The 15984-nt window shown below is 37.5% G+C and overlaps 1 protein-coding gene across 2 annotated transcripts in view; it reads right to left on the reverse strand.

Annotated features, from left to right (window-relative positions):
- Window positions 1–15984, reverse strand: part of SLC25A24 (solute carrier family 25 member 24) — a 57978-nt gene that overhangs the window by 17023 nt on the left and 24971 nt on the right. For both annotated transcript variants that reach the window (XM_067727091.1, XM_067727090.1), the window contains exons 4-8: window positions 13697–13808; window positions 11585–11743; window positions 9168–9320; window positions 2937–3044; window positions 1297–1464 (exon numbers count right to left, since the gene is read on the reverse strand). In XM_067727091.1, the coding sequence (XP_067583192.1) occupies window positions 1297–1464; window positions 2937–3044; window positions 9168–9320; window positions 11585–11743; window positions 13697–13808 (700 nt within the window). The remainder of the gene's footprint in view (window positions 1–1296; window positions 1465–2936; window positions 3045–9167; window positions 9321–11584; window positions 11744–13696; window positions 13809–15984) is intronic.

Genomic DNA, 15984 nt, shown 5'->3' on the forward strand with positions numbered 1-15984 from the left:
CAACCATAAGTTTGTTTTCTATGTGTGTGAGTCTATTTCTGTTTTGTAAATAAGTTCATTTATATCATTTTTTTAGGTTCCACATATAAGTGATATCATACGATATTTGTCTTTCTGTCTTTCACATAATATGATAATCTCTAGTTCTATCCATGTTGCTGTAAATAGCATTATTTCATTCTTTTTTATGGCTGAGTAATATTCCATTGTGTATAAATACACCTTCTTTATCTATTCATCTGTTGATGGACACTTAGGTTAACTTCCATGTCTTAGGTATTGCAAACAGTGCTGCTATGAACACTGGGGTGCATGTATCTTTTCAAATTAGAGTTTGCTCTGGATATACGCCCAGGAGTGGGATTTCTGGATCATATGGCAGTTCTATTTTAATTTGGCAAGGAACCTCACTACTGTTCTCCATAGTGGCTGTGCTAATTTACATTCCCACCAACAGTGCAGAAGGGTTCCCTTTTCTCCACACCATTATTATTCCTTTTCTCCACAGCATTTATTATTTGTAGACTTTTTAATGATGGCCATTCTGACTGGTGTGAGGTGATACCTCATTATAATTTTGATGTGCATTTCTCTAGTAGTTAGCGATATTGAGCATCTTTTCATGTGCCTGTTGGCCATCTGTATGTCTTCTTTGGAGAAATGTCTATTTAGGACTTCTACCCATTTTTTGATTGGGTTGTTCTTTTGATATTAAGCTATTTGTGTATTTTGGAAATTAATCCCTTGTTGGTAGCATCGTTTGCAAATATTTTATCCCAGTCCATAGGTTGTCTTTTTGTTTTGTTTATGGTGTCCTTTGTTGTGCAAAAGATTTTAAGTTTAATTAGGTCCCACTTGTTTATTTTTGTTTTTATTTCCATTACTCTCAGAAACGGGTCCAAAAAAATATTGCTGTGATTTATGTCAAAGAGTGTTCTGCCTATGTTTTCCTCTAGGAGTTTTATAGTATCCAGTCATATATTTAGGTCTTTAATCTATTTTGATTTAATTTGTGTATATGGTGCTAGAGAAGTGAACAACTATATCTGAATGTGAGAGTATTCTCTTCATTAATAAAAATAATTAACAGGGAAATCTAATACAAAAGTGACCACAGGCATATGGGGTCTCATATTCAAGGAACTTGAAAAGAAAGATAAAAGAACACACCCTTGAACCTACTTTTGGTCACAAACTGTTTCCTGGTACATATGTACCTCTCTATATAAAGTCAAATTCTAACAATGAGAACTATTTAACTACATTTTCAGATTCAAAAGATTGCTACAAACTCACCTCATACACAGCAAGATCTATACCTGCATAAGGTATGATGCCTAATAAATTGGGAACGTAACCTTTGTAAAAAGCTCCCATGCCTTCATGTTTCAAAATCTTCTTGGCACAATCAAACATCCCAGAGTATTGTCCAGTTTTGCCTACAGCCAGCCTGGTTTTCAGAACCTGGTTATGAAAGAATATAATGAATATTATTATTCACATCAATGCTATCATCACAGAATTCAAAAAACGTAACTTTACAAAGAACAAATATCTAGCATATATTGTCACTCAAATGACTGTCCAGTTTGTTGATGTGTTCTCTCTCACAAATTATCTCTCTGAAGGGTCTAAGACCAGAGCCAAGAAGATCCCTTTTGCTGTAAAGATGATCTGAATTAGGGCAGTAGCAGAGGAAATAGAAGATAATCTATTGACATCTTAACAAAATTGTGATGTATTAGATATGGAGGGTGGGGAAAATGGTACTGTAAAGGATGATCCCAGTGTTTCTAGCTTGGAACTTGGGATGGGGCCAACAGAGAAGAGGGAAGGTGATGCTATTAACTGAGATGGAGGATATAAGAGGAAGCCTACGTATTGAGTTAGGATATTTTTTGAGGGGTGTGTGGAGTAATATGAACAATCATATTAAGATGCCTGCAAGGAAAGCTATATTAATATGCATACCACAAAGGTGAAAACTAACAGTATTTCTTAAGTCTTATCAGTTATTGAAAAACGCTTTGTCATATCAATAAAGATATCCACATCTACAATATTATTCTTGCTCTAAAGCAGGAGTTGGCAAACTTTTCCTATAAAGTAAATATTTTCGTCTTTGCAGGACTGAAATACCAGGTCTCTGTTGCATATTCTTTGGTATTGCTTTTTTGTTGTTGTTTTTAAACCACCTTAAAAAGGTAAAAATATAAAAACCATCCTTGGCTCAAGGGTTGTACAAAACAGTCCATAGGTCCATGGTTTGCTAACCTATGCTCTAATAAAAGGATGTCCAGTTAGGATTACCACCAAATTCTAAGGTTCCATTACGAACTTTATGGTACAGAAACTCTTTGGAGAGGAATGGGTGCTATAATTCTTATCAACACTATGGGAGCCAGCCTCCAAGATGGCCCCCAACTATCCCTGCCTCCTGGTATTCACACCATGTGTAGTCCCCTTCCACACTCTACCAGGGGCGGTCTTTGTGACCAACAGAATAGAGCAGATGTGACCAAAGATTGCAGCTTCTATCTTGGGTGCTCTCTTTGATAACTGATTTGGAAAAACCAGCTACCATGTTGTGAGGATACTCAAGCATCCTATGGAGAGGACCCTGCAATAAGGAACTGATATCTTCAACCAACAGCCAGGGAAACCTGGCAACAAACATGTGAATAAGCTTGAAAACAGATCCATCCCCAGTTGAACCTTGCAGTGACTGCAGCCCTGGCTGACACCCTGCTATAGGCTGTGAGAAACCCTGAGCCAGAGGAACCCAGCTAAGCTACACCCAGATTCCTGATCCACAGAAACCGTGAGATTATGTATACTTGTTGTTTTAAACTGTTAATCTTGGGATAACTTGTTACACAGTAATAGATAATAATACAAACACCGTTAATGCAATCAGACTTCACAATGGTACTTACCTCCATAGGATAAATAAGTGTCTGTGCAGTTGCTCCAGCCATGGAACCAGAAACGAATCTCTCAAAGGTTCCTACTTTTTGTCCTTCCTCAGTAAGCAACTTCTTGTACTGTGTAAATAAAGTTTTAAATGCACATTAATACCTGCTACAGAATGAATTGTGTTCTTCCCCCCCTTCCCCCTCCCCCCCACAAATTCATATGTTGAAACTGTAACCTCCAATGCGATAGTATTTGGAGCTGGGGCCTTTGGGAGGTAATTATGGTTTGATCATGAGGTGGGGCCTCTCTCTCTTTCTCTCCTTCTTTCACACACATGCTCACTATCTCCCTCCTTCCTTCCCTACCCCTCACCCCTCTCTCTCTCTCCCCGCAACATGTATGCACCAAGGAAAGGCCATGTGAGCACACAGTGAGAGGGTGGCCATCTGCAAGCCAGGCAGAGAGCCCTCACTGGAAACTGAATTGGTCAGCACCGTGATGACAGACTCCCCAGCTCTAGAACTGTGAGAAATAAACTTCTGTTGTTTAAACAATCCAGCGTACGGTATTTTGTTATGGCAGGCCAAGCTAAGACAATACAAAAATACAAATCAGCTCCTAGAAATCAATTGACAATATGATGTTTCTCAAAATGCACATTAATGATTAATTGTTAATGCACTGCATTAACGATATCTAACAGAAAAGCAAGGTTTGAATGCTAATACATTCAGTTTACTGGACAGTGATTTTCAAGTTAGAATTCCACAAAACACAGATGATCACAGAGGGGACCCGGTAGCTCCTTTGCTAAAACAGATTCATCACAACATTCTTCCTCAGATGCACAGGTTAATAAAGTGTTCACAGTTTTTAGATATTTTCCCCATAGTTTTCCTTTTTTTAAGATGAGTTTATTTTCACCAGTATAAGTAAAACTAATAAATAAGTGACAAATATTAACAAAACAACTTAGAAAAACAGTTTTTGTAGGTAATACATTTAACCATACTAACATCTCGACCCCAGAGCCCGCCTGGCCCACCAGTACTAAAGCAACCGACATGGCTGATCTGGCCAAAGGGGGAAATCTGGCACAAATGCAGCCGAAATACCGATAGGGCAGGATGTTAACATCATGGGCTCCACAGTCAGGCAGACCTGGGCTTGAACCCTAGGTCTATGTGGCCCTGAGCAAGTTTATGAACATGTCCACATGCAGTTTCCTCATCTGTGATAACCCCAGTTTCACAGGGTTGTTGAAAGAATTTGATCAGATAATACACGTAACACAGCACAGTGCTGGGCAAATGGCAAATGTTCAGTAAATGTTATTGTTGTTGTTATTACTAATATATTCAATATTGTCTTTCTACAACTTGGAGAGAAAATCTCTGTCCAAACACAGACTGTGGTTATAAGCCAGGTAAACCAGATTCCTTCTCCTAGAAATGTGAGGTGGGTCTACAGGTATAATTAGGCACTGACACCTGAGGGAGAAATGGATAAAGCAATAGAGAAGCAGACACATGGAGAAGGGACAGGTCAGTGAGGTTCCACTTTCTGCACTTCCTGAGGCTCCTCCCCTTAATGCCGCAGGCTCCTCCCCTTAATGCCGCAGGCACCTCCAGCCTCCTTCCCTGAGCCAGCCAGTCTCTGTTCCTGGGATCCAAAGAGCCCAATGCAAAAACACAGGAATACTTCCTCCTAGTAAAACTGTGTTTCTCTGCTCATGATAAAAATTAAATATATTATGATTTCACAAAGTTCCCCAAATAGCAGATATCTGCTTACCCCCAAAGAGCAATGTTTCCACAGGCTCCATTTCCTGAACTGCATCAGAATGTTAACCAAAACTCCCTTCTGCGTAGGCCCTATTGATTTTCCTGCATGTCAGATTATCACCATCATTAAATATAATTTATTGAAAACCGTCCTGCGTATGAACAGGAACCTCAGAGACATCGTTTACATAGTGTACCCCCATCCCAAAAGCACCTATCAAAAGTATTCTTTAGTGATTGGTGAATAAATATTTAAAGTGTAGGGGTTTGGGGCCCCTGCACCCCAGAACATACAATGCACAAAGGTAAGAGTTGAGGACAGAGAGCCTGTACAGGGTTAGGCAAAGGGACAGGTGCTTAACACTATGTCACCAAGCTTAATTCCTACCCCAGAAAGGAGGTAACAGTCACAGAGACTTTAGGTGGCTTGCTCAAGGCCACAGAATTTGACTTTCTCAAAGATGACTTAGCTGTGCTCTCAAAGCCAGCCTAAAATCCTTTTCAGGGTTTTAATTTTTCCTTCCTTTCTTTCTTTCTCTTTTTCTTCCTTCTTTTCTTTTCTTTTTTCTTTTCTTTTCTTTCCTTCTCTTCCTTCCTTCCCCCCCCTTCCTTTCTTTCTTACAATTTTCTTTATTTCTTTCTTTTTCTTTCTTTCCATCCATCCTATCTATCTCAACTCTCTCTCCATTTGTTTGAATACCATTTCAACCTTCTCCATTCTCCTCCAGCTTCCAATACCGCTTCCTCCCTCATTCTCAAAACAAGTCCTTTCTTGGGAACTCAAGGAAGAACAGAGAGGCCACCAAGCAAGGATATCGTGGTATTCCTGCCCACTTCCCACAAAATCACCCACATCCACTTATATCTTTTTCTTCCCGAGCTGACATGAGAACAGTCCTCCACACAGTCAAAGGCTAATCCTGCCAGCAGACTGGTTAGTACCTATTTCTCCCCCAGCCCCTCCACCCCCCACTCCCTAGTCCACACACATACTTCCTCTGAATACCTGCTGCACTTGTCATCAGTCTCTCTCACTTATATTTTTTAACCTCCTTCTTTGTATTGACATGCTTCCTTCAGCCATAGGCATGTCATCAAAATGAAACGTATCAAAACCCAACATGCTTCTAACCTATCACTCTCTCCCTCTTCTTTTCTCCTTCCCTTCACTGAAGTCAAGCTCCCAACAAAGGTGTCTACTGTCCAGTTTTCTTCACCTCCTGTTCACTTCAGCTCATTTCAATTGGTTTATCATCTCATTACCTCACTGAAACTATACCAAGCTTTCCCGTCTCGAAGCTGGTCAATTCTGAAAGATAAACTGTTTATTGTATTTAGTACCCTGCAGTATTTGACCCTTCATGGAACCCTCTTCTTCCTCTGACTTCTAGGCCGTCACTTTCTCTGGATTTCCTCCTGTCTCTTTGGCTTCTCTTTCTCAGTCTCCTCTACAAGTTTCTCCTACTTCTCCCTGGACATATCCCCAGAACTGTTCTCATTCTGTAAGCCTTCCTGAGGGCTCCATTCCAAAGGCTTTTCACCTCAATCACAACCTCCCTGTCCTACTGGACAGCTCCTTGTACGTATTACAGAAACAACTCACACCCAGCATGTCCAAAATGCAACCTGTTGTCTTCCCTCAAAATCAGTTCCTCTTGTTCCTCTTATTGTGTTCTCTACATACTTAGTTGCTCAAGTTAGAAACCAGAGTATCACCCTTGATTCCTCTTTCTCACCTCTACATTCACTCAGTGAGTTCTGTTGTTTCTATTTCCCAAAATAGTTTTCAGTTCATTTCAGTTTTTCTTCAATCACTACAGCCGTCTCCTTATACTGGTACTCATTTCTTACCTGAATTCCTGAAATATTTCCTTAAATAGTCTCCCTGCCTCAACTACAGCCTCACTCTCTTCCAATACCTCTTCACTCTTTTTCCACATTGATCTTTCTTAAATGTAAATATACTTATTCCACTTCCCTACGTAAGATGCTTCAATAACCCTCTCACCACATTCAGGATAAAATCTAGACTCCTATCACATCTGGCTCCTGCCTATCTGTCCAGCCTGCTTTCATCATCATCTTCCCGGACACACACTCCACTACACTTAAGCCCAGTGGACCACCTTCAGCTTCCTTATTGAGTGATGCTCTCCTGTGCCAACATTTCTGTCCACAGGCTGCTGCTTCTGCTCAAATACCCATCTTCCCCTTCATCTTAATGGACGTAAGACTCACACTCATTCAATGAGGATTTACTGGCACTGGGCAAGGTGCCGGGAACACACACCTGAAAACAGATCCTGCCTAAGGAAGCTCACAGCCTCCTTAAGAAGAGAGATAAGTACTGAGATCATCAGAATTCAGTGTGAGAGTGCTAACAGAGGGAAACAAAGGGAGGAAATAACTCCCGAGCAAAGTCTTGAAAGATGTTCACCACCATATGACCTATAGGAAGAGGAATGGTGTGTGTGTGTGTCACTGGAGTGGGGGGTGGGGGAGGGATGACTGTAAAGTACCCTTGGGATATGTAAGCGGAGATGCACAGATATGCAGTGTTCAGGTGGATGTGCAGGTATAGAGATGAAGAGAAAAATGTTAGAATGGAAAGCAGTTAGAATGCAGATGGCAGCTGAAACCATGAAAACACAACACCGTACTGCCACCCTGTTCCTGATCCAATTGAACTGCTATGGCAATGAGGACCCAAATGGACCGCAGCTTTATCCCATGTTGATGTGTTTAAGAGAGCTACGTACCAGGCTGAAAATATTCTTTTCTTCGTTTTCTAAACTATTAGTTATTCAATGAACAAGACCTACCTGAATACAGAAGTGAGCTAGTTAGGTACTCTGGGAAATTTGAGAATATATATGGCATAACATTTATGCCAAGGTAGTTTATAACTCACTGGGAAAAACAATGGGTTTTCCATATCCGATGGAAAATTGGATCTTCTGTAAAATAGTACTCTAAGGAAACCAGGCAGGAGAGGCATCAGTTTTGGTTAGGATGCTTAGGAAATGCTTCTCATAGGAAGCTGGGCTTTGGACTTAAGAGAACGCTGAGGGATGAAAGGACCTTCAGCAGGGGGCAGAAAATGGACAGGCATCATAGGTCCCAGAGACCACAAGAACACTATACCACACTGTGCAGAGAGCTTTCTCTTGATATCTAAGAAAAGTTAGCATGCAGTAATTAAATATTGTGAAGAGGCCTGAGAAAGGAGCCTGGCTGGATGCCTGTTGGTAGTGTTCAAGGTAAGAATCTGCTAAGTAGCATAAAGTATAATACATATATTTGCTTGCAATAATACAGACTTTCAAAAATATTGACTTCCTGCATATGGAATAATGGTTTTATACTTGAATACTTATTTATTTTAGGGTCTGGTTTTCCTATCATAAAATCCAAGTATGTGATCAGAATAACCTACAGGTATCTAAAATGCTAGCCCTTACTAGTTGTGATATGTATCCTCAAACATCCACAGAAGGTAAATATACTTCCCAAAGATAAGCTGTAATTAAAGTCATGGAGGCTACATTTTCTTCAATGTTTTCTTTGCTTCTCTATTTCCTAAGCCAAGAAAAAAACGCCACTAGACTTTGTAATCTTCTCAAGAGTCTTCTGTTGCTCAAGAACAAAATGTTCTCCAAAATTATCAAAAATCTATTTGAAATAATACAAAATATAAGGTGGAATTCAATTTCAAGGTTCTTATGGTTAACAATGATGGAAGAAGTATCGGAAAGAATCATTTTGTGCGTGCTTAACTAGACAATTCTGCTAATGACAAAGAGAAGCCAAACTCTAAAATCCACTACTGTATTTCCTCTTAACACCAAGTTATGCTGAAGCAGCATCCTAATATCTAAGCATCCTAAACAATCTAAGTCAACAGAGAAGTTGATTCAGAGGTAAATGCATTCATTCGTTTACTCATTCACTCACTCATTCTACACTTACTGAGCACTTATCACACGCCAGGCTCTGTCTAAATGCTGGAGTGCACGGAGGAGAAGCCAAGCCCCTGCCTTCATGGAGCTTTCACTCTAATTCAACTCAATTTTATAGCAATGTCAAATTACACAAAGGACTCCAACTTAAAAGTTTTCCTTCCAGATGCCGGATGGGGATACTTTCACAAAAACTTATGTGAGTGTGCAGCTTCTATTCTGAATTCAAAATGAATAAGCTAAAATCTTACATTTCCTTTAAGAGCTACTTAGAAAAGAACACAAAAGTCTTTTTAAGTAATATGAAATTCAGAATCCCAGAATTGAGTCATAAGGGATCTCTGAGGTTATCTAGTCTAATCTCCTATAAGAGAAATTCCTCATGGAGTATATGTGGAAAATTATCATGTATTAAAATAATAATCTAAAAAGCATTGTATGATAATTGTTATTGAATCAGTTTATTAACTCCCCTTTGATAACAAATTCCACAGGTGATAACTATTACCTGTTCATATGCCCAGAACTTAACAGCTGTCTCAGGAGCAATTTTAATTACATTTGTACCATTTCCTCTCCAAAGTGAGCGGATACCTCCCTCTTTCACCATCTGTCGAAAGCCGCCATATATGTTCATTTTCTCTGATTTTGAACCATGGACCTAAAAACAAAAGCAAAACGATATGAAATACTGGTGGGATGTTATTATTACTATTTCTAAAGTAACCATACAATCCACTCTCTTTTCTTCAGTATTATTTATTACTGCATGAAGATGTATTTGAAAATAGACTATAGAAGGCTGAGAAAATATATAAGGGGAAGAACTATTACCATCATTTTAGAAGCCTGACTCTGAATCTAAAACTAAGAAAAATCGTAACCCTCAGTGTGGGAAAGCAAACAGAGAAGGCATGATCAAAAGTAAAATTATGAACAATGTTCGTAAGATAAAATGAACCAACTTATTATTTATTAGGCTATGGAACACCCTTTGGAACATGAGCAAGTTCAGTATAAGAAAAATTAGAAAAATATACTGAATGTAATATATTATCCCTCCCCCTGAGAAGTAATACTGACTTGAAATATAAATGGGACTCAACACAATCTGGATGTTATGTTTATCAGAGCCATAGAGAATAGAATACACACAGCCTGACACCAAAAATAAAAATTGTAACTTCTACAGCTTATCTCGAAATCTCATGTACCAACTGCCTAACCCAGTGAATACTGATGAATTATCTGGCTCATACTACCGATGTGATAGTTGTTTAAATAAACTAGACCTTATGCTTGCCTCTATATAAAACTGATTAAATCTAATAAACCAAAAGTAATTAAAGAAGTCAGCTATGCTTCTGATTGTTTCTGCTTACACAAAATGAGTGACTACTATTAAAAAAAAAAAAACCAAGAAGGGAGGAAGGGAGAGGCTGAAGACTAAAGGTCAGCCATGAGGGCAGTATGTGATCTAGTCACAATAAAAACTCTGGACACCAAAGACTCAGGTGAGCCTCCTTGGTTGGTGTGCAACTCTGTGCATGTTGTCACACGCCAATGTCAGGAAATAATACATTCTGACTCTCTGGGGAGAAAACAACAGAAACTCTGCATTTGGTACTTCTCTGGAAGCCCTATGCTCTTCTTTCCTTGGCTGATTTTAATATATATCCTTCACTGTAATAAACCATAACCATGAGTATAAAAGCTTCCAGTGAGTTCTGTGAATTAATGAATCTGAAGGTAGTTTGGGGAAACCCCTGAACTTTCAGGAACAGAAGTCTAAATATATCCATTTTATTTTAAATAAACTTCACAATAAAATACGACAAAGGAAAAGATGAATGCTTATTCAAGCTCTCTCAAAGTCAATTTACTATTGTTCCTAAAGAAAAACATACAGGCCGATTCCCTCTCCTTTTTTTTTAAAGCAGTATCTTTACCCCTAAACATATTTTGAGATGTAGGTACATTCTCAATGGATGCTGGTTTAAAATATTGTCAGAAATCATTTTGTACAGAAATCTAATGGCAAATATAAAAAGTGCTGACCATAGGTATAACAACACAACTTTTAAAACCCTTTTTTAAGCAGCTAGTATGTTCCAGCAGGGTGTTCCAGCCTACCAGGCATTTTCACGTACCTTACATTATTTAATTCTTACAACCACCCTTGTTAGATATTCCTATTCCCATTCTAGAATGAAGGAAAATGAGGCCTCAGGGGTTTCATGCAGTGTGAGAACCATGAGCTTTAGAGCCAGAAATACTCCATTCCTTGTCTAATCTGTTGTAAAGGAAAAGTTATTTAACTCTCTGAGCCTTGTGTTCCCCACAGATAATATGAGGATAAAATCCCCCCATGCAGGGTTACTAGAGGATTAAATGGGTTACCATAATGAGCACCAAATAAATATTAATCCTTTCCTTTCCCTCTTTCTTTTCACTCTGACCAGCCAAGCCTACACTGCTAGTAAATACGAAAGTCAGCTTATAAAACCAGGTCTTTCCTGCCAACCTCAGCTTTAGAATAATTTTTTAAGTTACATCCTTGTTTCAAGATTCTAGATTTCAGAAAAACCCTCTTTTGAGAAAGAACACAAAATACAAGGAAAATATAAGTAATTTAAGGAGAACCCTACAATAATGGCTAGAGATTTCCTTTTCTAATTAAACATTTGAATAGTCACAGAAAGCCAAGATTAAAAGTTCATCACACACATGTACCAACAATTTAAGGTTTGGTCAAACACTGAAATACTTAACATGGACTGAATTTAGGATTAATAGCAATAAAATTGAGAGATTTCTTTTTAAAGGTATGACTATCACTGCAAAATTTTTAAACTTTTTTCAAAGCACCGTATTTCTCATTGTTTCAGGATATTTTGGGCAAACTTAGAAGATCGCAAAGCTCACCTGCATCATGACTTTCAGACGATCCAAAGGGGCAGTGCTTGTTCGAGAGACGGCACCAGCAACACCTCCTGCCAAAAGCTGCCTCCACCACTGCCCCGACTTCTTTTCATCTTCCGTGAATTCATCTGGAATAGTTAAACTATCTCCTATGTCAATACCCTGTTAAAATGGAAGAAAGAGCCCCAGGCTCCATCAATTAAAGACAGATCATTCCAGAAGGTTTGCTTCTTTGAAAGAAGAATTACATATTTTATAATTAAGATCAGCTTCAATCCTTAGAAAGTACTGTACTGAACCAATCTGAGCATATAGGCAATTATAAGTAGCCTATTCACGCTAAATGAAGTACAGTATCGGTCCGCAAGAAATGAAAATTAACAGTAATTACAAATTTACAAAACCAAAAATCACAACTTTTTTCTTAATAGATTCAGAATAACTTTTCTCTTCTAGGTCTAAGTCAGAATGAAAGAGCAGCATTTGATCAGAGGTAGTGAATCCTTAGCTACAGAAAGAAAACAATTTGTCAGTTCTTCAAAGATACACACTTTATCTCAAAATTATATCCACATTACACTTGATAACATGATATGTGCTCTAAAGATGTAAATAAAAATTAAATTAAAACTGTAATTTGAGTACCCCTAAACTCATTTCCTATATAGACTGTCTGTAAATATTTTTATAAATCTGACTTGTCATTTAAAACATGCGATAGATTCTATATAAAATTTAGCTTACAGAGAGGTATTGTTTAAAATGACCTACCTTCCAATCTTCTCTAAATATTACTATAGGTTACAAACATAGCTTGACAGAAACAAAATTCTATAATAATATTTTTACAACTTTATTATCTAAATGATTCTAGTGTAAAAGATTTTATAGGTAAGACTGTCAGGGTAAGGAGATTTGCTATAGTAGTAACCCTCTATTTCTTCATTTTACAATCAATAAAATGGATACATGATTGTAGCCTCAACTATTACTATCTCCAAAGATACAATAAGGATTTGATTATGTAAATATGACTTCACATAAGTATAAAATTTATCAAGGCAACTGAACTACAAATATAGTATTATTTTATACTCATAGTTGAAAAGGCATTAGTCACCAATAATTCTACAATGCTCTAGGTAAGTTTAGGCATTGTTACTAGTAACAATGTGAACTCTAGGCTTCATTTAGTGCATATAAAATGTACTGAAATCCAGGAATATGTATAGAAGTCAAGCCCATTAGAAAAATAAAAATTCCTTCAAAGAGTTCCCACGGTTTTCAGGAACAGATTGCAGAATGAAATGAATTTCATTTACCCCAGGATATTTCAGTAGGATATTAATGTAATTTAATTAAAATTTGAAAGTTTAGAAGAATACAGATGGATAGGTGTGCAATACTAAGCAGATGAGCCAAAGATATTTTAACCTTCCATGATTATTATTATAGGTGCCTTAAGCCAGAGATAAATGTAGGTGGTTGACTGAACAAGCAAGTTTCAGAAGGGATCTTTGGTCATTATCAACCACGAGGTACTGAGATTATTTAGGCAATATATTATCTATAAAAAGTAAAAGCCCCAGGACTTCTCTGGTGGCACAGTGGTTAAGAATCCTCCTGCCAATGCAGGGGACATGGGTTCGATCCCTGGTCTGGGAAGATCCCACATGCTGCGGAGCAACTAAGCCCGTGCACCACAACTACTGAGCCTGTGCTCTAGAGCCCACAAGCCACAACTACTGAGCCCATGTGCCACAACTACTGAACCCCGCGTGCCTGGAGCCCATTATCCACGAGAGAAGCCACTGCAATGAGAAGCCCACGCACCTCAACAAAGAGTATCCCCCGCTCGCTGCAACTAGAGAAAGCCCACCCGCAGCAACGAAGACCCAACACAGCCAAAAATAAATAAAATAAAATTAATTTAAAAAAAAAAGCTTTAATATACTCTGAGTATACACCTAACAGAATACGTAGAACTCTACAAGTTAAAGAGCTACTGAGACGGGCACCATGGCCCATAAGTGTTACAGAGTGCTCTTGGATGATAACCACACCAATTGCTTACAGCTCCAAATAAGTATAAATTAATACATAAAGCGTACTCACAGTAGAATGTTTCCAGAAACGGATAATTTCCTCAATGTCTGTAACAGGGTTAAATAAGAAGTAGTCTCTCCATTCATTCCAGTCCACGGTCATTGTCCCATCAGCATCGATGCTGAAAGTAAAAAGAAGCTGATTAAAGAACAAAATAAAATGTATAAATAAAACTAACATTATTGGCCATGTTGCAGAATGACAGTTTCTCTTCCAACTTAATATTCTTAAAAGGTTTTTGGAAAGAGCAACAAGCATTCGATGATCTGTTTTAATCATTTAGATAAAAATAGACCCACAAATTACAGGTCTCACTAAAGGCTACTTTTGGTGCTCTGTCAAACTCCAAGTCAATGAGCTATCAAACACTAATGCTGGAAGATAAAACTGCGGGGTAGCAATGAATGAATTTATGATCCATTTTTTCTTACACTGGCTCAAGAAGATAGTTCTTAATGTTCTATTGTAACATTTGGATGTGACTTCAGAATATACTCAAAATACACTATCAATTTCCTTCTCCAATTTTCTCTAAGCTAAGAAAATTACCAATGATTGTAAAAAATAAAATCAAACTTGGTGATTGGGCCTTCTGAGTCTTAAGAAATCCTGGTACCTTATCTTCAACATTTAAAATTAACATATTAACATATGTTAATTAATTAATATGTTAACATATTGTAGCCATTAACTTTTTGCTTATTTTAGTAGGTTCTTGGTAATAATGTCATTTGTACCTGTTTATTTTCCTAAAAGCAACTTTAAACTGCCCAGGATTTTGATAGTTTTGTTCACTACTGTAGACCCAGCATCTAAAGTGGGCAGTACAAAGAAAGTGCTCATTTATTTATTGAATTAATGAATATATCTGAAAAAAAAGTTTTGGTGTCTCCTCTGAATTTATTCTATGACTTGTGTGAAAGTGATGCATAAAGATGGCAGTCAGATAAAATGCTATTTTCAGATATTTATGATTATATTTTCCAGTGTCACTTTTAACTTTGATTGCATTCATGAAGTTACACTTAAACTTTCAATTGTCCCAGCACACAGGTGTTAACATTCCATATTTGCATAAGAGTCCTAGTTACTACTGATGTTTATGACACTATTCTTCTGGGTTAAAATATTTATAGCTCTATTTTTTAATCACTATTTGCTATTTTAATGCAATTGTTTATTGTCTGACCCTACCCCTCAACCCCCCACACACGCATGCAAGCATCCTCCACAAGGCAAGGATTTTTTATTTTATTCACTGATATGACCAAAGTGTCTAGAACAGTGCCTGGCGCAGAGCAAATATTTGTTGAATGAATAAATGAATTCCAAACTCTGCAGCTTAAAGCTACAGAACACTTAGTGTTGACAAACTTCTTAAATAAGATAGTCTCACTGTGGGTTTAAATTGCGTTTCTCTTCAACTTACTAACGAATTTGAGCATCTCATCATATTCATCTGCTATTCATGTTTTTCCCCTTGTGAAATGCTTGTTCATATCTTTTGCCCATTTTTCTAATGGGTTGTGTCTTTTTCTTAGATATGTATAGTTCTTTATATAGTTGATTTAATCCTTCAAGTTATAAGTTAGCAAGTACCTTCTCTTTGTCTTTTCATTTTATTTACAGTGTCCATGAATAGATGCTCTTAATTATAATACAGATGAATTTATCAATCTTTTCATATATGGTTACTGACTTCTGTATTTTTTTAAAATAAATTCTTCCCTATACTGAGATATAGACATTTGCTTCTTTTTCCTCTAAAGGTACTGCAGTGTAACTTTCACATTTAGTTTGATTTTTTTTTAATTGAAGTACAGTTGTTTTACAGTATTATGTTAGTTTCAGATGTACAGCAAAGTGACTCAGTAATATGTATAATTTTTTCAGATTATTTTCCATTATAGGTTATTACAAGATATTGAATATAGTTCCCTGTGCTATACAGTAAATCCTTGTTGCTTATCTATTTTATGTATAGTAGTTTGTATCTGTTAATCCCATACTCCTAATTTATCCTTCCTACCCTCCCTTTCCCTTTTGGTAACCATAAGTTTGTTTTCTATGTCTGTGATTTCTGTGCATGGCGTGAGGCAGGTACCCAACTGTATTTCTGTCTGCATGGATAACCAGGTGCACCAGAACAATTTATTGCATAGTCTCTCCTTTTCCCAGGGATTTGCAGTTACTTCTCTCATGTGACAAATCCCAAATACAGATGGGTCTGTTTCTGGGATGGTATGTTCCACTTGTCAACTTGTCTATCTGTGTAGCAATACCACTAAGTCTTAATT

Source organism: Pseudorca crassidens, chromosome 2, assembly GCF_039906515.1.
Source record: "Pseudorca crassidens isolate mPseCra1 chromosome 2, mPseCra1.hap1, whole genome shotgun sequence".
In the NCBI taxonomy this organism is placed as follows: Eukaryota; Metazoa; Chordata; class Mammalia; order Artiodactyla; family Delphinidae; genus Pseudorca; species Pseudorca crassidens.